This window comes from Cheilinus undulatus, linkage group 16 (assembly GCF_018320785.1).
Source record: "Cheilinus undulatus linkage group 16, ASM1832078v1, whole genome shotgun sequence".
Lineage (NCBI taxonomy): Eukaryota > Metazoa > Chordata > Actinopteri > Labriformes > Labridae > Cheilinus > Cheilinus undulatus.
In genome coordinates this window covers 34417274-34442508 of record NC_054880.1, presented here as the reverse complement: position 1 = coordinate 34442508, position 25235 = coordinate 34417274, and the positions used below count along the sequence as shown (strand labels likewise).

The following is a 25235-nucleotide window of genomic DNA, read 5'->3' as shown; positions in this document are numbered from 1 at the left end:
TTAGTGACAAAAAAGACTTTATTTTACAGAATTGTGAAGTTTATTAAAAAGAAACAAATCGTAATTAAAAAACAGTCATTGTGGAGGTTTTTCTTTTCCTTTTTGACCCGGGGCAGAATAAACTTCAAACACGCATCCTGAGGTCGTTCTGTGATGACGCTGAAGCATGTGAAATTACAGACTCCTAACCCAGTGAACACCACCCATCCATGTTTCAGGCGGGACACACACTCAAAAACACACACTCATCCGGGTTACTCACTCACTCATACTACTGAATCTCTCCCATGTAGAGGCGTTTATCACTGGAGCCAGACAGCACTGTGGAGAGAGAGAGAGAGAGAGAGAGAGAGAGAGAGAGAGAGAGAAAGAGAGAGAGAGAAAGAGAGAGAGAGAGGGAGAGAGAGAGAGAGAGAGAGAGAGAGAAGTGATTAAATTCTTTTTATAAGTCATGATCCTTCAGTGACTAACCAGAAATGTTGGATGATGACACTCAGACGCTCTTAAAATATCTCAAATCTCATCAAAGTGTATTGCACATGAAACTGTGGCTCAGTCCCAATACAGCCCTCGCCTCTGCCACTTCGGCCGGAGGTATATTTGCCGTTTGATCTCGCGTTAGCGTGTGCGTCTGGCTGGGTCATGAGCTTTCCTGTAAACAAACTTATGCGCGATGCAGGTTACAGGAAGACACTGCTAGAGAGCTCAAGCTGTATACAACTGCCTGTATGTGGGCTGTAAACTACAAACATGGCAACACTTGAGGATGTTAATGCAATGGTAAGTGTGAGATCAGCACAAACATAATACTAGAATCACAGTAACATCAGATCAGCTCAGACTGATAACTGGTGGTAAAAACACTGTCTGCAATTTGTTTCTACAACATTTCACCCGTACATGAATGTGACGCTTCTTGTATATCAGTTTAATTAGTGACCTTGTTCACTGGTGACTTTTAGCCAACTGTATTTGTAAATGTGGTTGTTACAAATGACTGATGAATGAATGAGTAACCTTTTGTTTGTTTTGTTAATAAAAAGGGACCTGTCATTAGATATTGAAATAGGTCGCCATAAGCACTAGAAACTAGAGAACAAAGAATTTGTTAACACTGTAAACTATCAGAAATATTCAATAAAGTCCACTTTCTCGTTATTTAACCCGCTGAATGAAGCTGCCAGAAAAAGCTTCTTAAGCCAAGTTACAGCAGCAGAATCACAGGAGGAACAAATGAGAACGTGTTTCAGGCTGACTCAGACTACACATACTATGTTTTGGTCTTTCTTGACAGCAGCAAGTCAGACTATGCAATGAAAATCTTGTCCAGTATTGGCTGACAGACTGGCCACACTACAAGAATGAGTCTGACCACTCATTGTATGCTGACATCACCACTATCTCCACAAATGTGATTGTTTCTTCTTCTACTGCTATTTCTTCTTCTTTTTATGCTGAGGAGGGTGAAGAACATCATGAAAAAGTTCATTGTTTCCCGTGATTTTTATGTCCATTTTTTCTCTGTAAATCCAATTCTATAACCTGACATGGCAGATGGATTTGTTTCACACATCCATCTGGGAAAGCTTAAATAGAAAATGTTTGGGAAAAGGCAGAGGCTTTGAAAAAAACTTGTAGTGTGATTGGATGAACGTTCTGTCTGTCACATCTCTACGGGCCAATCAGAGCAACAAAACACGTAACGTAGCTGCCATCAAGCTGCGCGTGACATGGAAACATGGAAACTAAAGACATGTAAGTACTCGACTTCTGTCTTTTTGAAAAGAAAACTCACTGCTGTTCTTTGTTCTTCCTTTAATGAAGAAATGTCGTCAAGTTCTGATAAAACGGGCGCTTTAGCAGCATCCACGCTAATCTCTTCCGCCAACTGCACCGGCCTCTTGCTGCTGCCTGTTTACGTCACGACTCTGCGGTGCCTGAAAGTAACGCCCCTCGTCGCTGATTGGTCCTGTCACTTTCTAACCGGGCCCAAGTGGTTCAGATGGGAGTTTTGCAAGATGGATTTGCCAGTGAGAAACACGGAAACGGGTGTATCCATCTGCTTTGCAAGGTAACCAATTCTACCCTCTCATATAAACTTTGGTTAATTGTCCTCACTTAACTAAGCTCTTCTAAAGACATGCATGCTTAGTTTCTACTTTCCTTTTATCAGGTTACAGCTCTTTACAACAAGCTTTTTCTAACGAGCTCATCAAATTTTCATGTTGTTTAGCGAAAAGACAATCAAATCTGCAGCTTTTAGCTGGCTTCCTACATATTGCTTAACTTTTAGCATTGATTCAAGGCATTTCAACTCACAATTGGTAAACCTGAAAACAACCTATCTCATTAAACGGTATAATCTGTCTAATTTAGCTATTTTAACACTAAAAACCAAGCCTCTGGTGTTTCCTTTGCACAAATTTTTCACACTAAATTTTTACATTTGTTTCAGTTTTCCAGTCTCCTACAGCACTATTTTTTCAGCATTGTCACCATAACTTAAGTTTTATTTAGCTGCTGTAAAAGCTTTCAGAAAGCTCAGCCATTATTCGTACTCCCCGTGATTTTGATTCCCACCATCTTTAGCAGTTTTAGCAAGCCGTTAAGCTTTTATAGCTAAGGCTTTTCTGATTTCAGGCTGTTATTAGTCCCAGTGCAGCAGTGTTCAACTTTGACACTCATTTCTCACATTTAGCTTCATTTTCCCATTTTTACAATTGAACTCTTACACTCTTCAGCTTTTATGCTATTTTCAGCTATGCTAGTTACTAGTTACTGAATGCCACCACAATAGAAAATAGATTGTTAGTTAGATAAATTTTGTTATCAGATATAGTTTCATTGTCATCAATTTTATATTATCTTTACTTTTAGATAGTATATTTGTATATTTATATGGTAGTATTAAGTGATTGTCAATACTTTGTAAAGATGTTTTGTTGATTATTTTGATGTATTTCACATTGGCAATGTTTTTTTTTCACTATTCAAGCCAATAAAAACATTTTTAACCTTAAAAAAAACAGTAAATACATCACAATACTCTCATCAGAGATGTATTTAATGAAAAAAGCCAAAACTATTACAAACAAGCACGGACACACCTGGCTGGTCATTTTTTGAACTGCAGCACTGATCTTATTTTGATAATTTTTAAAGGTTTAGACACTGACCTCTCAAACAGCATTGTGACATGTTTGTCTCTGTGAAGTGACAATGACACATTGCAATGATGCGAAGTGTTATGGACTATCACGGTTTATCAGTTTGTCTTTCAAACTTGAAGCCATTGACGTCTCTGCTGCAATTTTGATATTACACTTCTTCCTCTACCACACTTGTGCAGAATACATCATTGCGTCTTTGTTATGTTAATTTTTTAAGGATGTGCACAGCAGAGGCTTCAAACTGACACTGGGGATGCTTGGCAGCCATGATGCATCCACATATGAGTAGTTAACAGTAAGTTTTATCTCTGGCCTTAGCCCTACCCTGATGTTTGCATGTCCACGTTTAGGGCTAGGGTGTCCTGATTCTTGCTGGAATGGAGGGGAAGGGTGTAGTGTAGGGTGGCCAGTTCCACAGCACCGAATAGGAGGACACTTTGCAGCACTTGGTGAAGCAAGAACAATCGCAACAAATAGGACTCTAGTGTTTTCCCTGCTACAATACAATTTTGTCCATGATACCGATAGTATCATGATACAGTGATTCTGAAATACTCTATTCATTGAAGGACAGTTTGATCCAGGACCGCCCCTGGCCAAAGTGAGGCCCTAAGCAAACGCTGATATGAGGCCCCCCATCACTGCCGCCACTATCGCCCCAACATACTCACTTAGCAATACTCAAACATGTCTTAAATAACTAAAATAACTAAAGGATATATTACTACAACAATAATAAATACAAAGTAACTCCTTTTTAAATTAGAAATGAATCTCATAATAAAATATCTTAATCTAATGATTTTTCAATGCATTATGCGCCTTTTTTAAACAAGCATGGAAAAAATGAAAACTGAAAAATGGCTTATGGCAGAAATGTTCAATAATGTTGTTGCATCTATATACGTCCATACCATTGACACTACTGGTAAATTAACAGGGTCGACCAATTTTGAAATGGGGAAATTTGTCCATCAAACATGTGACATGGAGCATTTTGAAACAAGGGTTTGGGGCAAAAGAAACAGGACTGAGCCTTTGACTCACCTACGGGCTCCTCTGGGTGAAAGGACACTTCATTGACAGAGCCAGCGTGGCCCGGCAGCTTGTACAGGATCCTCCGTGATGTAGTGTCCCAGATGTACACGAACCTGTAAGAAGACATAAAAAGCTTGATTGAGTCCTTTATCTGAGAACATTCTATGCACTGATTTTTAACCTCCGCATGTCCTGCATCAATTAAATATAAATGCCGCAGAGACATAAAGAAACACTTGTTAAACTGCAGGTGTGCTGTCCATGCCTTGCCTTATTAAATGGCTCATCATCTTGCTGCTCAGAAACGCACCAGCAGCCAAGTGTATGTTTGCTTTTAGTCTCTTAATTCATAATACTTGTTTCCTGTATAACATGAGTTAAACTAAACAGCCAGGTGTGCCAGTACCTGACGTACGGCTTTCAAAATGGCTGTTTTAGTTCTGCTATGCTAAGCAAACTCTCATGCTGAGGAAGCTTGTGATTATGCTAAAGTTTCTCAATGAGTAATAATGTTCTGAAAAACTGCAATCCTGCAAAGTGTAATATCTTACTGTACATGTCTTGTTCCAAACAAATAGATGTAAAAATTGTGAAGGAATAACAATGTGTTTGTAATGGCTGTAAATTTTGATATTATATGCATATCTTGCTAATGATTAGTGATTAGTGAACAAGCATATGCAGGTTGTATATTGTTGCATGCAAACTCCACGGATGTTTTGTGAGGTGAGGAGGGTGAAGTGGTGAGTGTATCTTCATCTTCCTGTGCCCTCATAAAACCTACAGCTGCACCTCAAAAAAATCAGAATATTATGAAAAAGTTCATTGTTTCCTGTGATTTACTTCAAAGTTAAGCTTTTATAAATTCTACCTCACACAAAGGGGAGTATTTGCAGACTTTTTTGTTTTAATCTTGGTGAAAATCCAGCTCATAAAAATCCAAAATCCACTATCTCTAAATAATAGGATATTGTTGAAAAGTCCAATTTGGTTCAGTGCACACAACCAAATCCATGAGGAAGACTGCTGCCTTGACAAATGTCCAGAAAACAATCATTGACACCCTCCACAAGGACGGGTAAGCCACAGAAGGTCACTGCTGAAAGAGCAGGGTGTTCCCAGAGGCTGTATCAAAGCATATTCATGGAAAGTTGACAGAAGGGAAAAGTGTGGTAAGAAAAGGAGCTGAGCCTTCAGAGAATTGTGAAACAAAACAGATTCAAGAACTTTCTGGAGCTTCACAAGGAGTGGACAGACCCTGGTGTCAGTGGATCAAGAGCCAACACACAGATGGGTCCAGGAAATGGACTACAAGTGCCATGTTCTTACTGTGGAGCCAATCCTGAACCACAGATGTTATCAACGTCTCTCCTGGGCTAAGGAGACAAAGACCTGGACCGTTGTGGTCTCAGTGGTCCAAAGTCCTGTTTTCAGATGAAATTTAATTTTGAATTTCATTTGGAAATCAAGGTCCAACAGTCTAGAGTAGGACCAATGAGGCCCAGAACCCCTCAGTGCTTAAAGACCAGTGTTTTCAGTTTTCACTGTCAGTGAAGGTTTGGGGTGCCATGTCATCTTTTCCTGCTGGTCCACTGGTCTTTATCAAGTCCAGAGTTGACGCTGTCAGCCGTCTAACAGGACATTTTAGAGCCACACATCCAAACTGGTTTACTGACCATAGTATGACTGCGTTTAATTCTGACCTGAAACCCATAGACAATCTCTGGGGAAATGTCAGGAGGAAGATGAGAGACACCAGACTCAACAATCCAGACAAGCTGAAGGCTGCTATCAGAGCAACCTGGGCTTCATAACACCACAGCAGGACCACAGACTGATTGGCTCCATGACACGAGCATAGATGCAGGAATTCATGAAAAAGGAGCTCAGACCAAGTGCTGAGTGATAAATGAGCAGAATTAAAGAGAAGGTCAATATTTCTGTGTTATAAATCCTTTACAGACTTATGTTTGTGATATTTTAATACTTTGAAATAATGGATTTTATATTTTAATGAGCTGTAAGCTGTAATCATCAAGATTACAACAAAAAAGTCTTGAATTATTGAAGTCTGAATTATTTCATTTTGTAAGAATTAATCTAGAACACATGGAAGTTTAACTTCTTGAATTAAATCACAGGAATCAATGAACTTTTTCATGGTATTCTTATTTTTTTATGCATCTGTAAATGGGGCACAACCCTATATTTCATCATAGTAAAAATAAAAAAGAGTTTTCCCTGAGCTCAAGGACCTTGAGCATGAGTATGTCCATGTTTGTTTATGTGTGTAAAAATCATTTTCTCCTCTCACCTGTCAGCGGAGCCTGCAGCTATCTTACTGCCGTCAGTCGACCAGGAGCACCTCAGCAGATTCTGGATAAGAGAATTCAGGAACTAATTGAGATGACTGTTTCACATGTGAACACAATTAAGGATTAAAGAGATATCTTATGTGAGAGGGTTTAAGAGAGACGCGATGATATAAAGCTGTGTTAATCTACTTTATTCATCAGCTTGTATTAACCCCACCAGCTGGACTGCAGCGATAGGACACTTTTGAAAAATGTTACACACAGGCTGAATCAGGAGTAGGTGAACTGTAAGCTGTAGACGATGACCTGAACAATAAAAAAGGTCAAAGAGTTTTTTATAAGTTACCTTTTCAAAGTTGTGGACGTTGCCCTGGAAAATCTTCACACATCTCTCTTTGGGTGCAAACGGTCGAACATCCCAAATACGAACTACACATAGAGGCACACAAAAAACAGTCAGAGAAAAAAGTCTAATACTATGCTGTGAAAAAAGTATTGTACTCCTGATCTCTTATTTTTCAGCCTTTTTGTCAGACTTAAATGTTTTAAATGATGACTTCATTTACTAAAGGGAAAAGCCATCCAAACCTGCCTCGCCCTGTGTGGACAAGTCATAACCCCCCCTCCTTTTGAATCCTGAATTAACTATGATTAATCACATATTTTGGAAAGTTGACAAAATGAAATAGATTAAAAAATTTAAAAAAGCAACATATCATGACGCCATCTAAAGAAATTCAAGAACAGATGAGAAACAAAGTCATTGAAATCTGTCAGTCTGGAAAAGGTTACCAAAACATTTCCAAGGCTTTGGGACTCCAGCCAACCATGGGGAGAGCCATTATCCACAAATAGAGAAAACTGTGAACAGTGGCGAACCCTCCCAGGAGTGGCTGGCCAGAAAAAACCTAGAACAACATCTAAGACCGGCAGGCCTCACTTGACTCAGCTATGGTCAGTGTTCATGATTCAACAATTAGAAAGAGACTGAGCAAAAAATGCATCATGGGAGAGTTCCAAGGCCAAAACCACTGCTGACAAAAAAGAGCACAAAGGCCCGTCTCACATTTGACTAAAAACATCCTGATCATCTTCAAGACCTTTGGGAAAATATTCTACCAGAAACTCCTGAAACAGAATGTCTACCCATCAGTTCATGACCTCAAGCTCAAGAGCATTTGAGTTATGGAGCAGGACAATGATCCCAAACACACCAGCATCGTCCACATCTGAATGGACTAAAAAACTAAATGAAGATTTTACCATGGTCTTGGCAAAGTCTGGACTTAAATCTGATTGAGAAGCTGTCCTTAAACAGGGCGTTCATGCTGGAAAACCCTCCAGTTTGGATGAATTAAAACAATTCTACAAACAAGAGTGGGCCAAAATTCCCCCACAGTGATGTGAAAGACTCAATGACAGTTATCGCACACACAGCACAGCTGTTGCTGCCAAGGATGGAACAACCAGTTGGTAGGTTTAGGGGGTAATGACTTTTTCCACACAGGGCCAGGAGGGTCTGGATGGCTTTTTTCCCTTAACAGATGAAATCATTATTTAAAAAAACAACACTTGTATTACTCAGGTTATCTCTGACCAATATTTTTGAAGATCTGAAAAATTTAAGTGTGATAAATATACAAAAAAAATCAGGAAGAGGGAAAACCACTTTTCAAGCACTGTAGGGAAAGGAGAGGCTTTCCATATCCAGCAAATAAACATGCAAAAACCACGTACCTGTGTTGTCCATGGAGTTTGAGAGGAGGTACGATCCCTCAGAGCTAAGACTCAGCCCGGTTACTGAGTCTCCGTGTCCATGCATGTTGTAGATCAGCTTGTTCTGCCTCAGATCCCACACCTGCACAGCATACAAACAAAACAGCTTGGACACAGTTGATATACAAGCCTTTGTGTAATTGAGTGATTGTGTTATTGAGCTAATGTGTCGTTGTCAGATCTGTGGCAATATCCAAAGATGGAGTGCAAGTTGTTGAGTCAGGAAAAAAGAAAACATATGGTCCTACACAAATTCCAACACATGTCAGCAACAGAAATCTCAAAGGAGCCTGCAGCAGGGTTTGTAGAAGAGGAGCGAACAGAATGAGGACAAAACAGAGCGATTCTGGAATATCATTACACAAGTGAAGAAACCTGCTTAGTGAGGGAAGGTTGCACCCGAAACCTGAAAAGGGGGCTCTGTTGTGCAGCATTTAAGCCTGCAGCAGAGTGGAGTGAATGAGTGACAGAGATATGACATTTCTGGGTTATTTTTTGGGTGAAACTAACAGGCACTACGGAGATAACGTCAACAAAAAGACTATGCTTACAGGCAAGCTACAGTAATGATGAATGTCTGCTCATTTAAGAGACATCGGTGAGGATGAGATAGACTAACATCAGTGGTTGACTGCAAATGCTCTCGTTAATGCCCATCTGGAGTTTAAAGCCTTCTTGTGGAAAAACTCCAGTTGAATTTCTTGCACCCTGTCTATGGCAGTCCTTACCACAAGTGATTTATTTTTAATAAATTCCATGCATCTTTTTGAGGACAGCAATCTTAAGTGTTCTGTATTTGCAGGTAGAGTTGTAAAAATTGATTTTGAGACAAAAGCAGTAATAGTTACAGAGAAAAAACAGGTTTATATCATCTAAGATAATGATAAATAGTGATAAGTATGACACATTTACTCAAATCTAAGACCATCTATTAATGGATTATTACTGGAGTATTACTTTTTCTGTCTGTAGAATATTTTTTCTTCAACAGTTTGAGAAGAAATTTATGGTAAAGTCAAAATATTAATAGTGCTTCAGAAAGTATTCAAACCCCCCTTTCAGTTTTTCAATTTTGTTATGTTGAGCTCCATTTAGCTTTCCCTCAACCCTGACCAGTCTCCCAGTCCCTGCTGCTGAGAAACAACCCCCACAGCATGATGCTGCCCCCACCATGATTCACAGTTGGGATGGTATTGGGAAAGTGATGAGCGGTGCCTGATTTCCTCCAGACGTGAGGTTTAGAAAAGAGGCCAAACATTTCAATCTTGGTTTCATCAGACCAGATTATCTTGTTCCTTGGAGTCTCTCATGTGTTCTGCACTGAGGAAAGGTTTTGGCCTAGCCACTCTGCCATAAAGCCCAGGTCAGTGGAAGGCTGAAGCGATGGCTGTCCTTCTGGACCTTTGTCCCATCTCCACACAGGATCTCTGGAGCTCAGTCAGAATAACCATCAGGTTCTTGGCCACCTCTCTTACCAAGGCCCTTCTCCCCTGACTGCTCAGTTTAGCCAGGCAACCAGCTCTTGGAAGAGTCCTGGTTGTGCCAAACTTCTTCCATTTGAGAATTATGGAGGCCACTGTGTTCTTCAGTGCAGCAGAGATGTTTTTGGAGCCTCAGATCTGTGCCTGTCAACAATCCTGTCTCTGAGCTCTTAAGGCAGTTCCTTTGACCTCATGGTTTAGTTTTGGCCCTGATATGCACTGTCAGTTGTGACGACTTCCATAGAGAGGTGTGTGCCTTTCCAAATCATGTCCAATCAATTTAATTCACCACAGGTGGACTCAAATTAAAGTGTAGAAACATATCAGCAAAGATCCAGTCAACTGGGAGGAACCTGAGCTAAATGAACAGTGTTGTTGTAAAGGGTATGAATACTTATGTCAGTGATATTTCAGATATTTATCTTTAATAAATTTGCAAACATTTTTAAAATTTTGTTTTCACTTTGTCATTATGGGGTACTGATTGTAGATTAATGAGAGAAACATACGGATTTTTTTCAAATGTAACATCAGGATGCAACATAATAATAAAATAGAAAAAAGTGAAGGGGGCCTGAATACTTTCTGAATGCACTGTATTCAAGACTTCTTTTTGTTTAATACACATCCTACTGTTTTAAACATCAAAAATATTAAAATGTCAATGTGGCATTTATCAAATCCTTCTGAATAAACCTGATTTTCTAGACATTATCATTTGCAGGATCATTTATAGTAGGGGTCAACTAATATTGACTTTTTGGGCCATTTCTAATATTGATTATTAATAGTTCATGAGACCAGTGACTGATATTAGGAACCAGTATGAATTTAGAGTAAAAAGGAGATTTCAGTAAGTTTCAGTAATTTCTATTTGAGATTTACAACATGTGATATAATATAAAATTTAAAAAACTAGAATAATTCTAACTAAAAAAGATGAAAAAGGCTCACTCGTAGAATATTAGCCAATCAGATATAGGCAAGACAAAAGGCAAACCTTAGAGAGTTAAAACAGAGTCAGAGGAGAGGACAAATGTCACAGCGAAGCCAAAGTAGCACACTTTCCTATCAACTTAACAGTCATTCTGTAAAATCAAATGCCAGTACAGATAACCGGCAAAAAGTCAAATATGGGCCCTGGTTAATCGGCCTGGCCAATAATCGGTTGATGACTTATTTTTTGGGTTCTTTGTGACTGTACCTTGATGTCATTGTCGATGCCTCCTGACAGGATCTGGTCGCTGGTGTCGTTAAAGGTCACAGCCAGCACCTGGTAGGTGTTCTGGAAAGTATGGATCGCCCCTTTCTTACGGATATCCCACAGCTTAAAAGAGGAACACATGGAAAAATAAACACAACCAAATAAGACCAGAGGATAAACTATAGTTAAAATTAAACACAAAAATAAAAAAAAGATCCACACAGATCAGCTGATTTATGTCATAAAACAGAAAGAGGGGGACCACACCTTCACTGTCCCGTCATCACTGCCAGTGCAGACGAGCTGAGGTCCTCTGCGAGCTGGGTAGCACGTGTTAACGAAGGAGGTGTGGCCTTTCAGACGCTTGATCCTCTCTCCGGTTTCACTGTCCCACACGCCCACAGTCTTGTCTGTGCTCGCTGAAAACAGCATGCTGAAAAATACAGAAAGATACTGTCAACCTTTAAGACACATTTAACAATTTATTAACATGAAGTAAGATGTTTGGCACTTTTATTTAAAAAAAAATTTCTCACATAATAAAGAACAACAAAATTGGGAAAGTGCCGCTCTCATTACATCTAAAAAATATTGGAACAAAAGGAAGCCTTGTCTTTGTAGTTTAATAACTGTAAATGTTTAGTTTATCACCGTTCTAAGGATGTTTGTAAAACTACAGATATCTACAGCTAATATTTGCAGCTAACATGAAAGTGTTTCAATAATCATTCAAAACAGTTCCAGGACTATCTGCTACTCTACCTCGAGTCAAGCCTTTAAACTGATGAACATACCTTCCGTCTGTGTTGTAATGCAGCTCCATCACTGCTCCGCTGTGGCCCTTCAGAGTCGCATAATTTTCACATTCTCCATACACGTTCCACAGCACTGGAACACAGCAAATAAACACGGTGTAAAACTAGTTACACTGAAGTAGGTGTGAGAATAATTACTCTTAATAATTATGGTTTTAGTAACATCTTACATATGAGCCTGTCAAATCCAGAGGAAGCTAGAGTGGCTCCATTGGGGTGAAACTTGCAGCAGTAGACCTCGCCTTCATGGCCAGACATCAGCATGATGGGAGCCTGCAGGCTGGAGCTGCGTGGGGGACCCTTCAATAGAGGTTTAAGTCAGAAAAGATGAAGTGTTAACAATAAAATAAAACAAATCAATGAAAGTTGAAGTTCTGGCTGCATTTTTGTTGGACAGTTCAATTTGATATTATTCAGGGTTAGAGCAGTGTGTGCATCAAACAAGTAAAATTACAAACAGAGACGTAGATGACCACTGATAAATGTTGTTTTAAATAGTTCGGGATAGCAGAGTAATGACAAATTAGAAAAGGTTTAATCATGAATATCTGATTCAATTGATTGTACTTTATTTACATGTCAGTGTCCAACTCTCATGGGTTTATAAGACACCAGAAATATAACTACAGTGTCCCAAAATAATCACTTCAGTACAAGCAATCACAAAGTTGCATGACATTTTCCCAGCTCAGTAACAAACAATAAGCTTACATTCTGCCTTTTCTCCCAGGCCTTGCAGATAAAATCTACTATAAAAAAGGTTCCTTTTCAAAACAAATCTCAATTACACTTTTTCACAATTGCGATTTCCCGTTCTCAGAACCAAATGGTCAGTTGCCTAAATGCATTTATTGAATCATTTCCTCTGTTGGCAAAACTTAAAACACCTTTCCTAGGTAGACTCAATTTTCAAAACACATTTGCTGTTTTTTTGCTAACTCTAAACACAACTTCACCCTCTAAAACTCATTTTGCATTGTAATGCAATGTAAAACATAATTATAACAACAATTTAAGCAGTTGTCGCTGTTTAAACACAGCCAATTAAAACTGAAAATACTTGTCTCTAATGATGTGGGATCAGTTTAGGTCAGTTCAGAGAGAAAAAGTGAGTTAAAGTTGACATTAAAGACGGATGGAGACTATCTGAGAGCCTGAAGAGGAGTTTGGGAGGTGGTAGACTATGATGAGGATGAGAAATAAGATAAAATATTCCAAGCAGAGTTAAAAAAAAAATGGAAGGAAGACAGAGAGTAAGACCAACACCAAGAAGAGAAATTTCTATGGATGCATGCTATTGACGGCATGATATTGTTAATGACAGATATGAACATTTCCCTTGATATTTACAACCAATATTTTGGCTATAAAAATCTGCTTATATCAGCTGTACAAATTAATAGTTAGTGGAGTTTTAGGCTGGACCAACAGACGTACATCAGCTGAAGTATTTTTCTTTATTCATCAGCATTCCTTAAACTTTAAAATGTGATAAAGGACGGAATTTGTTAATTTATTCATCATCGGATTACAAATTGAGTGTTTTAAGGACTGAAGTTTAATGTCTGAACTACATTTAAATATCATTATTTGCTAAAACTAATTTATATATATCAGCATACTGGATATCAACAAAAAAATCAATATCGTGCATCTCTCATTCAGGTGTTATCCACTTAATGTTTATTACAGGGGACAATAAAGTGAGAAAAGAGAGGCCATTATTTAAAGCGCAAAGAGTAACGAAGAAGAGAAATATCAGAGCTAACTTAATGTGAAGTCTGGTGTAAAAGGGTAAAAATGATAACCTATCAAGAACTATTTGGCCAAACTTAATATTGAAGTTTTATTTTTTAATGAGACGAGTCACTATACTGTTGTACTAAAATGCGGAAGAATATTTTAAGATGTCCCTTAGTCATCTGAACCTGCAATATATTAAAATAACAAAATAAACTCATGGCAATGATGGGTTTCATATTTTAGTGCTAACTGCATTGTAGTTTTCATTTCCTGTAGAGCTGTAAACTTAGACCTGGCCCTGTAAATATATCTAATTAATGCAACTAAGAATGTGGTTGGAAAATATGCAAATGTAAATCACCATGTAAATACTGTATTTGCCTCTGAAAGTCACTAAAACCCCTTTAACAATCACCAACAGAACATGTTACCCTGACTATAACGCTCCCTACCATGGCCACGAGTTGCTGGGACTGAGCCGCCGCCACCAGCTCCGTCCTGGGCCGCTTCACAGCGGTAGGAACCACCGCCATGTCCGCCGCCCTCTTCATAGGCTCAATCATCTCGACTTATTCCAAAAAAAAATAAACAAAAACAGCTTAATCTGACCGTTTTCTTCTGGAAATAATGAATGGACGTCTTTCGTAGAGGGACGTCGACCCAAACAGCACCAACGAAGAAAAGCTGGATTACTTCCGCTGGCTGAAAGGCTTGTGATTGGTGGAGAGTAACACCGGCCGCTCTGATTGGTCAGAGGGCTTGTTGTCAAACCGAGATGCACCGGAGGTAGAACAAACTGGAACCGCTACGCTAGCACGCAAGGTAATAAATATCATGGTTGATTTCTGCTGAATTTACGCTATATTTGCATTGTTTTCTACTCTGAAATTAAAGCCAAACATTCGGACAGTCAGCCGTTAAAGTTAGTAGTATTTTTGCTCAGGTTAATGTGCAACATAACATTGCTTTAGCATAGCTAGCTAATATTAGCTCCCGTGCTTCTATTGATGATGAGCTCCTCTGTGACTACAGCTTAACTTCTACAGCCCACTGTGGCAAGTCACTGCCAACAGCTCCATGTTATCTTTGTACTAAAGCATTCATGAGCTTTTTTGGGCAGGAAAAAAGACTTCATTTTAAAACAGTTAAGGGCATTTGAACCATAGAAATAATTTTGCTAAACACTGGCTCTTGGTTATGATTTATTTTAACTATTTAACAAGCTGTTAAGGTGCAGTCAGTGTCACAAAAATATTATGGACAAAAGTATTCAGCCGTCTGCCCATTGCACCAACACAGACTGTAATGACATATTCAAATACATGTACTTTAATATGGAGTTGCCCCCCTTTTGCAGCTATAACAGCCTCCACTTTTCTTGGAAGGCTTTCCACAAGATTTGGAGTGTTTCTGTGGGAATTTGTGCCCATTTATCCTGTAGAGCATTAATGAGGTAAGGCTCTGACGTTGGACCAGAAGGCCTGGCTCACAGTCTCCGTTCCAGTTCATCCCAAAGGTGCTGGATTGGGTTGAGGTCAGGGTTCTGTATGGGCCAGTCAAGTTCTTCCACACTGAACTCATCAAACCATGTCTTTATAGTCCTTGCTTTGTGCACTGGGGCACAGTCATGTTGGAATAGAAAAGGGCCTTACCCAAACTGTTGCCCCACGGTTGGAAGCATAGCATTGTCCTAAATGTCTTGGTATGCTGAAGCATTAAGATTGGCCTTCATTGGAGATAAGGGGTCTAGCCCAGACCCTGAAAAACAGCCCCATACCATTATCCTCCACCAAACTTCACAGTTGGCACAGTGCAGCCAGGCAGGTAACATTCTCCCTCCAAACCTACACTCACCAGAACTCATTTCCAGGGTCGGTGTGCTTTACACCACTCCATAATATCCAGCAGGGATGAAATTTCACCAACTGTCTTATTGCAAAGGTGGCATCCATCACAGTACCACGCTTGAAGTCACTGAGTTCTTTAGAACGACCCATTTAGGATTATAAATGTCTATAAATGGAGACTGCATGGCTAGATGATGATTTTATTCACCTGTGGGAACAGGCTGACTGAAAAAGCAGAATTCAATAATTAACAGGTGCAGCCAATTACTTTTGTTAATATAGTGTTCATCGTAGTTGTTACATCTTTATTAATTCACATTTCAGTGAAGAAAGGAAGAATAAAACAAAAAAGAACACAACTGAATCAGTAGACATAGAGTGAGTTATCCATCAGCTCTTACATATCAAACAGTTTATCAATTTTGCAACCACAAAAACTTGTCCTTTTCAGAGTAAAGGATACCTGTTATACGTTAGATTAAGGTTAGGACCGTGCATTTTCTAACCTTTGAGCAATGGTGATCATCTTTCTATTTGTAGTTTTAGTATATTAGATATATTTTTTTATTATTTAAATGCTTTTAACAAACTATTTCTTGCTTGTTGGCTGGATGGCCTCTTTTAAGTCAGTTCAATGTTTTGACTTTTTTTCACTATTACAAGAAGTAACAAACCACAGCTTTTATGTCTTCTCTTGACTCTGTATTCATCATCAGCTGAACAAAACATCCTTAATTTTCAATCTTTTTGTAAATTTTCCAGATCTTCCCATTGATGCCTGTGGTGTACCTCAGCTGTGACGATGTCTGATAGTGATGGCCCAGCACCTGAGCCCGCTGGACTGGAAGGTCTGCCCCCCCTGTACAGCATTTTCAAAGGAGAGGTTGTTTCTGTGCAGACCTATGGGGCCTTTGTCAGACTGTCTGGATACAAAAAGGAAGGTTGGTAAAATGTATTTGACTCATTTATATGTACTCTTTTATTGAAGATATTAAAAGAAATGTTGGATTGTTTACAATAGGGCTGCACAATATATCAATATGATATCAGTATCTGCAGATATGAACATTTCTACCAATATTTACAACCAATATTTTGCCTGTAAAAAAAAACAAAACAATATCAGCTCTAAATAACGTCCGTACAAACACATAAGTTGTGAAATATGTTAGTGGAGTAGAAGTCTGGACCAACAGACCTAAATCAGCTGAAGTCTTTTCTTTTTTTCCTCATCATTCCTTACACTTTAAAGTGTGTTTTAAGAACTGAAATTTGTTTATTTGATCATCCTTTAACTAAATTATGTGTTTTAAGGATGGAAGTTTAATGTCAGAAGTACCTGTAGATATCAGCATATCAGTTTCAGCAAAAATCCGTCTTTGTACAAGGTGTCTAGATGGGAATTCAGGTTTGCATTGCCTTAAAAATCATGAAACATATTTTAAAAATATGCATGAATTGCAAAAATTGAATAAGATGGGTAACCCAGTAAGATTTGAAACCCTTGTAAGATCAAATTATAGAGCCTGAGATGGGTGAAAGCATTTAAGTTTAGAGAAAGAGGAACTTTTTTATAAGGAAAAAAACAGATGAAATGTGGCGGCAGTACCTTGCTTAGTGAGTACCTTAACTACAGAAAAGTTTGTAATCAAGATCAAATTTGTACAAAAAAAGATAATAGTTTCATTGATATACTTTGCAACAAAATAAACATGATTGTTATATAAGAGTCAGTCATCAGAATTCATTTTTACTATGATTATCAGGTGTTGGGGTTTGTATTGCTTAGACTTTGCTTTCTTCTAACCTCCTCTGGCTTTAACAGCAGCATGGCATATAAGAGGCATTCATTCCACAAGTTTTTTAAGGTGCCAGAAATCCTATTCCGAGCTTTCTTGAGATCATCAGTGACAGACTGCTGATTCGTGCTTTATTGTGGGTGTTAGGCATGGTGCTTTAAGACATTCATCAGTTTGTCTGTGGACATAGACTCATTTGAACCAAATAGTTCAAACTTGCTTTTGTTGGTCCAGAGAACTTGTTTTCAGTCATCATAGGTCCAATTTTTGTGTGCTTTTGCCCACTCATTTCTCTTTTTCTCATTTTGGGACAAAGTTGTCTGTTTTTTTGCAGATACACAACCTTTCAGACCAGCCTTCCCAAACGTCTTTTCACATTGTCAGTGATAATGCTTTTGACCTTGTTGATTTCCTCCCATATTTGTGGTGCTGTTTTTGGCTGATCTCTCTTACAGGCGACAATGATATGGTTATCCTCTGCTTTTGTAGTAATGCTCTTTCTTCCAGACCTTTTTCTATCATCATGACTTCCAGTTTCTTCTCGTCTCTTCAGGGTGCAGTGAAATCCTTTGTTTGACACCTGTAGGCATTTTGCAGTTTCTCTTTCAGTGTATCCTTCTTTCCTCATTGTACAGACCCGTACTCTTGTTTCTTTACTTAGCTGTTTCTTTCTAGCCATTTTTGTGGCAGTTTGACAGAAATATGGACACAGTTGAGATTTATTGGGATTTTTGCATGCAAACTCTCAAAAGCCAAAGAGCTAAAGTGAATAATGCAAACTGTGATTTTTTTTTTAATTTTTTTTTAAACTTTTGCACTGAAGTTGTGACTCTGGCAGGTCTTCTCAACCCTAAAATTAAGCCCTTCATTTCTTGTGTGAACATTTATTCAGCAATGGTCTGGTAACATCAGTGCATACCTAAAGGCAAATTGGGGAAAATGGGTGCATACCAGTGAAACCAAAGTCTGATCATGCAGTAAATACGTCTCAAAATCCATAGAATTCATACTGGTTTTTAAGAAAGGCATTGTGAAAAGAAACTTGATGCTGCTTCCAAATGTTTGGCCTGTAAGTGTACATCCCTTGCCAGTCCAAACTTCTGTGTCAGAGATTGGATGATGGCCAGTTCAAAGAGTAAAGCGGAGTCAGTGCAGATAGTGCAGAAAAAAGACAGCAATACACTTAAGTTACATCAAGCAAGTTATTTTTCAGTCAAGAAGAAATAGGGGAGAGATAGTTTTGCTTATAGATTTTTACACAATATTAAGGGTGTCTGCATCCTTGATAAGGCAGCACAACTCATACAAAAATGATGCAGAGAAGTAAGTACAAAGGTTTTATGTTTTAGTAAAATCACCATTATGACTGATATTGAACCCAATTTTTCAGACATTTTCACTTCAGAAATGTGTGTTGGGGAAATGTAGATATAAAATGAAAAAGCAGAATGTATGTTGGGAAAAGAAAATAAGCAAAGAAGCATTTTGTGTATTGCAAGGATATCAGTAAGTAGAATGGAATCAGGAAGTTTTGAAGTCAAACGTTTTTTTGTGGTGCAACAAAGATCTTTGACTCACATGTTAAACTCAGAAAAAGGGAATGAAAGTAGTCTTAGTTTTTCCTGGTTATCTGTCTTTTTAATGAGATCAGCCTTGATTAATAAAAGGCATTAAACCTTAATCCTCGGCTCTAAGAGATGATGCCCAAAGAAGGCAGCTTGGCTTCCTTCCCTCAGCTTTACACAAGCTTCACTCATTACCACCACTAGAGGGCAGACTGAGCCTTGACTAAATGAAGGCATGCCATCCTCACAAACAGTCGGTGTTCAACACGTTATGAATCTTTTTCTCTTTATCTTTAAATAAATTATTAAAGGTAATCTTTCTTTCTTTCTTTCTTCATATTCAGGTCTGGTACATGTGAGTGAGATGTCGGCCTCTCGGGTTGAAAATCCCTCCGAGATTGTGGATGTTGGGGAAAAGGTGTGGATTAAAGTCATTGGCAGAGAGGTAACAACACTCACACACATCTGTAATCACAAACACTCAGACTGGCTGTAGTGTTAGTGGGATGACTGCTGCTCCATCCTCTCTGACAGATTCAAGGGGACAAGGTGAAGCTGTCCTTCTCCATGAAAGCTGTCAATCAGGGAACAGGGCGGGACCTGGACCCGAACAACGTTATGGCAGAGTACATTTCCACACTTTGATCTTTGTCGTGTGTTTGCACGAACAGATGTTGAACAGACGTGATTTATGACCGTGTGTGTGATTGCAGGCAGGACTCAAGGCGACGTAAACAGTTTAGAGATCACACGGGCAACAGAATCACACTGGAGGCTGTTCTCAACACGACGTGCTCCAAGTGTGGATGCAAAGGTATAATACCATGAACCAACTCTGAACTCTATATATTTGTGTAGCATTTAACACAGCTGGCCCAGAGTGCTTCACTAAGAACAGATCATAAAGACAGTAGCTGGCAAAATCCCCAAAGGATCCTAAAAAGGCAAAATTAAAACAAAACTTTTAGGAAGCAACAAAGTAAATCAGTAAAGCTGGTTAAAACATCATTTTAAAACAGGATAAGAATGGCTAGGTTATAAATCCTTCTAAATTAAAAGCCAGATTGGTCTTCAGTTTCTTTTTTTTTTCTTTTTTTAAAAAAAAACAACACAGCTCGCCATCTTAACATCTATATTAGGGTTGTCAAACTTATACATGGTAGGTTAAATTTGATCCAGTGAGACATTCTGCCTTCTGGAAAGAAAGTTCCACCCTCCTCTCCTGATCAGGAGAGCCACATCCATTAAGCCACACCCATTTCCTGAGAGGGGCGGAGTCAGAAAGCTCAGAAACATTTAAAGCCACAGACATAGAAACAGCTCGTTATGAGCAGGGCGGAAACAGAGGGGTTTTTAGACATGCAAAATGTAATACTTCATTGTTTTTCAGCAACAAACTTCTCAGGCATGTTTTAGGGACCTCTGAGACCAATATAAACTTGTCTTAAGAGGGTAAAATATGTGACCTTTAATTTTTTATATGTTTTTATTTTTATTTAGTTTTGACTTTTTTTTGATACAGTTTACTGTTTAGTTTTGGATTCTTGATTTTAGTTTAGGTTTTACTTCATGAAGATCATTACTTTTAGATGTGGTTTAATTGGTCCAAGTGTTAGCTATCTAGTTTGTCTATAATAATGGTGTTGGGACCCAAAAGGGCCACTAAATGTATCCTGTAATTAAAAAAAACAAAAAAACATCACAACACTTTAAAAAATATTCAATTAAAAATATGAACAACCACATCCACTGGCAAAAGACAAGCTGTAAATGCTATGTGCTAGTTTGGGCTTGTTTCATGACCCTGAACAACACTTCCCAGGCCACTGTCTCCACCTGTCCTTCATAGGACCTCACACATAGACGCTGGCCCAGTCTCAGTGTCCACATTCACTGACTTTTAGGCGTGTTCCTGCTAAGTCCTTGAGGGCTCAGGGCTGTCCCAATGTCAAATTCTAAAGTGCATGAGGGATCTCTCACAGACCTTTAGAACCCTTTCTGCACCCTTTCCATGAGCGGTTATATCTGCAGACATAGCCTTGCCCATAGTTAATAGCTTTGTGACGTATAACAGGAATTCCCTGGGGAAGCCAGCTAGTGAACGCGTTTTAAGTGAAGTGAAAAAAGCCAAACAGTAAACAAAAAACATGGAGGATGCAATAAGCATTGACGCCACAAAAAAGAAGAATTTTTCCTGTGAGTATATCAAATAAAACAGCTTTCATGCACTGTGAAAATGGGCCTACAGGCGAGGCATGCTTGTTTTTGTCTTTGTTTTTATCTCTACAAGATGCTGACTATCAACAAAAAACAAAGGGCTGTCCCATTCCCATTTATACCACTTTTAGCCCTTGCAGCCTCATGCACTCAATGACTTTACAGGAGCAGTCAGTTAAGTCCACAGGGGCTCAGGTTTTAAGGAGGAGATTGAGATTCAGCTATGGACAATTTTCTCCTCTCTTCAATTGTTTTTATGTTAGGATGAGCTACTGTAAGAGATGGCCTAAATGTCAGGCTGTTTTTATGCAATGAGCATAATCTGTCTGTCTGGATTTCCTTATGCTGTTAGTTCTTGGTGAAAATCTTGACAGTAACAGGACAACAAATCCTCCTATATCTTTCCTTTTTTGCTGGAATTTAGCTCGAAATTTGTCCTTGAAATTAAGTATTTTTCCTTCATTTTAGGTCACTTCACAAAGGACTGTTTCTCAGCTCCAGGCTTGCAGTACTCTCTTTTGCCAGAAGATGACGATGGAGAGCCACAGCAGCAGACCTCCACAGTTGCAGCACAGCTCGATTCAGACAAAAAGAAGAAAAAGAAAAAGGTAAACAAGCAGTCATTAATGTACCATATAAATGTATTTATTTTCATATCTGTCCTTCTTTAATTTGTCCTTTTTTAACCTTCACATTAAACACCTTTATCGCAGCATCTTTCAGGTGTTTTATATTGATTTTTTTCTGTCCCTCACATGCAGGCATGTTGGTATGGATCTGTTAATGGTTCTCACCATAACCTTTATTTCAGTTCTTCTCCTCCTTTACTGTCTCTTATCTGTGTGTTTAAAACTTTCTCGAGTTACCTGATGCTACAACCCACACATTTCCGACAGTGTCTGTGTCATACTGCATTTCTGCACAGGACGATATGAACAGCTTTTTTTTAAACCCCTTTGTATTTTTTTAAAGGAAGGACAATCTCATGCCAGTGCAAAACAACCCCATTGATATTCTCTTCCTGTCTTCATTCAAGTTGATTTATTTCTACACTCTTGCTTCGTGTGCATTTTTGTCCTCCAGGAGAAGAAAATGAAAAAGAAGAGGAAGAGGGAGAGGAAGGAATCTGAGAGCGACAGCAGCAGCAGTAGTGAGTGTAAAACCAAGAGGAGGCACCGTGACTCAGACAGAGACGACAAAAAGAAGAAGAAACACAAGAAGCATAAATCCCACAAACACAGCTGAGGCTGGCACACTTCTACAGTAACACACACACAGACACAAGAGAGGAAGTAGCTGGTCAGAGACGAGGTGGCAGACTTCCTGCTCTGTCTCTGTCAATAACTGTAGAGAACTGTACTTTTAAGTTATGAATGTTTTATGCCTCTTTATTAAGATATTACACCAAGTTTAAAAAGTCAAAAAGAAGAAAGGTCAGTGCTGTAAAAATCAGGTTATCTGCTCCACTTGTCCTAAAGTAACCTCCAGCTCTCCCACAGAGGGACGGGCTTACACACCATATGTAACAGGAGAGGTGTAAGCAATATGACAGCAAGTGGCTATCCCTCTCTGAATCCACATATTATTTCCAGAGATCTGGTTTCTGACTCTGGGAAATCCATTAAGCTGACATGAAGAGAGGGACTGTTAGAGGGGGTCTGGCATAAAAACCTATGGAGGGTGAAAGTGAAAGAAAAAATAATGATGAAAGTGGAGGTGATAAAAGACGTAAATTTAAAAATTAGGTAAAAAATCATGTAGTGATTTGATACATTTGAGGTTGATTTGAAGAAATTGTTGCAATTTGATGAAAATAGTGGCAATAGTATTTGTTTTTGTATTAGGTGATGAAAATTTTTGTGAAGGGAAATAAAAGCGATAATCCAGTAATTAAGTAATCACTTTTTATCATTTACATGTCATTGTTGTGACTTACACCTAGAAAAAAAATTCATATTTCTGCTCAACTCTGGAATTAAATGTCTGAAACTTCACAGCAGCGATGGAGAGGTTTTAAAGACTTTTTTATTTTGAGGGGATAAATTGATTTTGGTCATTGTTAATATTTACCATTGCATGAAATCTGACCCTGAATTAGAAATACGCTTCATTGTTTTTGGAGTTGAGAAGCTCCAGGTGAATTATACCAATCTAGTGACAAATTAGTGATGTTTTTACAAATAGAAAACCAGAGAAAAACGCCCTCTGCCTGAGATCTAGGCTTGCTTAATTCACCTGGATGTTTCTACTATTAGATAAATTACTGAAAAAATACACCTCCTGTCCAATATCCAGGATGCTTTTGCCAGCTGCTGTGGTCCGTCCCTGTAGGTCAAGAGTGTCTCTGATGGGCTTGCTGGCTCACTTTACCTGGCTAAGCCTGGAGCTTCTCAACTCTAGAAACGATGGAGCATATTCCAATTCAACATCAAATTTGGTGAAACTGTAAATGTTAAAGCCCCTTTGAAGTGAAATCCAAACTTTGTGTCTTTGTGGTGAAGTTGTTCCCCTCTTTCCTGGCTTGGTTTAAATTGAGCATTTGAAAAATAAATTTTCCAAATCCATCAGCCTCGGTGGCCTACATGTCATTTAAAGTATCATCACAGAGAGATTTGTACCAGAAAACAGTAAATTTAATCCATACTTCCATCTCTGGCACAGAGCCAGGCAGCCGCACTCAGACCAGAGTTCACTACAAGGTCAGGGGGAAGGCTAATTGCTGGAGTGCTTGTCTGTTTTTCACTTGAACCAGATGCAGCAGGAACAAACATCTTCTTGCTGAAGGTGTGTTTAATCCCGTTTCACTTGTCTTTAGTTCTGGATCATTAAAAGAAGCAGACTGTGACTGAAAATTAGAAGAGAAAATGAAGCTGAGACTTTTTAGCTTTAAACTGTCATGACATAAATGTGATTGTTTCTCTGGTGGCTGGCACAGAGAGCTGACAGGTCCAGCAAAGCACACAAATGTTTCCTCCAGTCAGGTTCACCCATCAGATTAGCGGGTGTGGCTTCAGCTCATTCGGCCGACACGCCCACACCAACATAGAGCAGATATTATGGCCTCATTTTTCATCATTTTCAAGCTTGATTTTATAAACTTAGAGATCTTTTTCATAACTGAAATTTGGCCTAGTGGTTCATAACAAAGTGGCCTGTCATACAACAAAGATGAAATACAGAATTTTTTATCAGTTTACAGGGACTTTAATAATCACCAACATCAATTTCTGTCTTAAAAATTCCCAGAAGTTAACTTAAGTGATGAACAAGTACCCGAAAGTCTTTAGACACTCTCCATCGCTGCTGTGAAGTTTCAGATATTTTTCGTCATGAGCTCAGGAGCAGTTTGATCTTTTTTCTAGGCGGAATTCACAAAAATTACATGATGAAAATGTCAAGAAATGAGTATTTGATTACTAGATTATCACTCCTATTCAACCACAAACATTTTCATCACTTAATATTTAAATTTACATATATTTTTGATGCTTAATCCATCAGTTCATATATATTTTAATCATTACTTTTTATTTCTTCCACCCGTCATGAAAACCCTGAATGAAACACAGAAACATACAGATGAATATGCACACGTTTAAAGGAAGTGGAAGAACACTAACAGGACGTGTATTACAGCACAAGTGAGCCTGACAGGAACTCAGAGTTTCAGTGATATCCTGAGGTTGTCTGTTCCTTGGTTGTTGTGCATACATGTGGTTTGTGTATCTTGCCTCCTAGGGACTGCTCTCAGCACACATAAGCATCCGTCTTCCTGCATGTCCACTGTTAGCTTCATTAAAAGTGTTTTCATTTGTGATGTGACTCCTGATCTCTTTGTTCTTGGACCTTGAGCTCACAATGTTGCTTGCCCTTGAGGGAAACACAAACATAACTAATGAATTCCTCAGGTTTAGTACACTACAACCTAAAGACTTCTAAGTTAATATTTCAGAGTAAGAAGGCACGTTAACTTGTTTGAATTTTGATCAGGTCATAAAATATAAGGTCAAGCACAAAACAAACAACATGGCTGATTTTAAAAACTCCCTTTCAATGTAAGAAAAGATTAGGCTGCATTAAGGAATCAGCTTCTTGTTTCTTTTGTCCTGTTTTGACTCAGTTCCTAAACCCGTAATTTTACGCTTGTGGAGAAAAAGATTGTTTCCAGCTGCAGCGGTTTGACTTGCATCCAGTTTACTCCTCTGGCAGTGCTCTGAGTTCACCGGTCAGTCTCAAGACTCCTCTTCATTTCCCAACGTTCTCCT

The 25235-nt window shown here is 38.7% G+C and overlaps 2 protein-coding genes across 2 annotated transcripts; one reads left to right on the top strand and one right to left on the bottom strand.

The window, feature by feature from the left end:
- Positions 1-14226, bottom strand: snrnp40 (small nuclear ribonucleoprotein 40 (U5)). Its single transcript, XM_041809163.1, has 10 exons — positions 13995-14226; positions 11970-12099; positions 11779-11872; positions 11252-11417; positions 10985-11107; positions 8261-8381; positions 6870-6952; positions 6523-6584; positions 4218-4321; positions 1-321 (listed from the first exon to the last, which is right to left on the bottom strand). The coding sequence occupies exons 1-10, from the start codon at positions 14103-14105 to the stop codon at positions 272-274; spliced, it is 1044 nt and encodes a 347-aa protein (XP_041665097.1). The 5' UTR covers positions 14106-14226; the 3' UTR covers positions 1-271.
- Positions 14227-14274: 48 nt separating this feature from the next.
- On the top strand, positions 14275-24784 carry zcchc17 (zinc finger, CCHC domain containing 17). Its single transcript, XM_041809164.1, has 7 exons — positions 14275-14364; positions 16152-16330; positions 19098-19198; positions 19288-19379; positions 19467-19567; positions 21439-21578; positions 22054-24784. Exons 2-7 carry the CDS (start codon positions 16192-16194, stop codon positions 22213-22215), a joined length of 735 nt encoding a protein of 244 aa, XP_041665098.1. The 5' UTR covers positions 14275-14364; positions 16152-16191; the 3' UTR covers positions 22216-24784.
- Positions 24785-25235: the final 451 nt, after the last annotated feature.

What these genes read in the sequence shown, in the direction of transcription:
- snrnp40 (XM_041809163.1), bottom strand. Translation starts at nt 14,105, where the DNA reads ATGATTGAGCCTATGAAGAGGGCGGCGGACATGGCGGTGGTTCCTACC. An exon ending in GCTGCAGGCTCCGCTGACAG is followed by an intron (nt 4,322 to 6,522) that starts GTGAGAGGAGAA and finishes GTCTTCTTACAG; the next exon opens with GTTCGTGTACATCTGGGACA. An exon ending in TCACCCAGAGGAGCCCGTAG is followed by an intron (nt 322 to 4,217) that starts GTGAGTCAAAGG and finishes CTCTCTCCACAG; the next exon opens with TGCTGTCTGGCTCCAGTGAT.
- zcchc17 (XM_041809164.1), top strand. Translation starts at nt 16,192, where the DNA reads ATGTCTGATAGTGATGGCCCAGCACCTGAGCCCGCTGGACTGGAAGGT. An exon ending in CCGAACAACGTTATGGCAGA is followed by an intron (nt 19,380 to 19,466) that starts GTACATTTCCAC and finishes GTGTGATTGCAG; the next exon opens with GCAGGACTCAAGGCGACGTA. An exon ending in AAAAGAAGAAAAAGAAAAAG is followed by an intron (nt 21,579 to 22,053) that starts GTAAACAAGCAG and finishes TTTGTCCTCCAG; the next exon opens with GAGAAGAAAATGAAAAAGAA.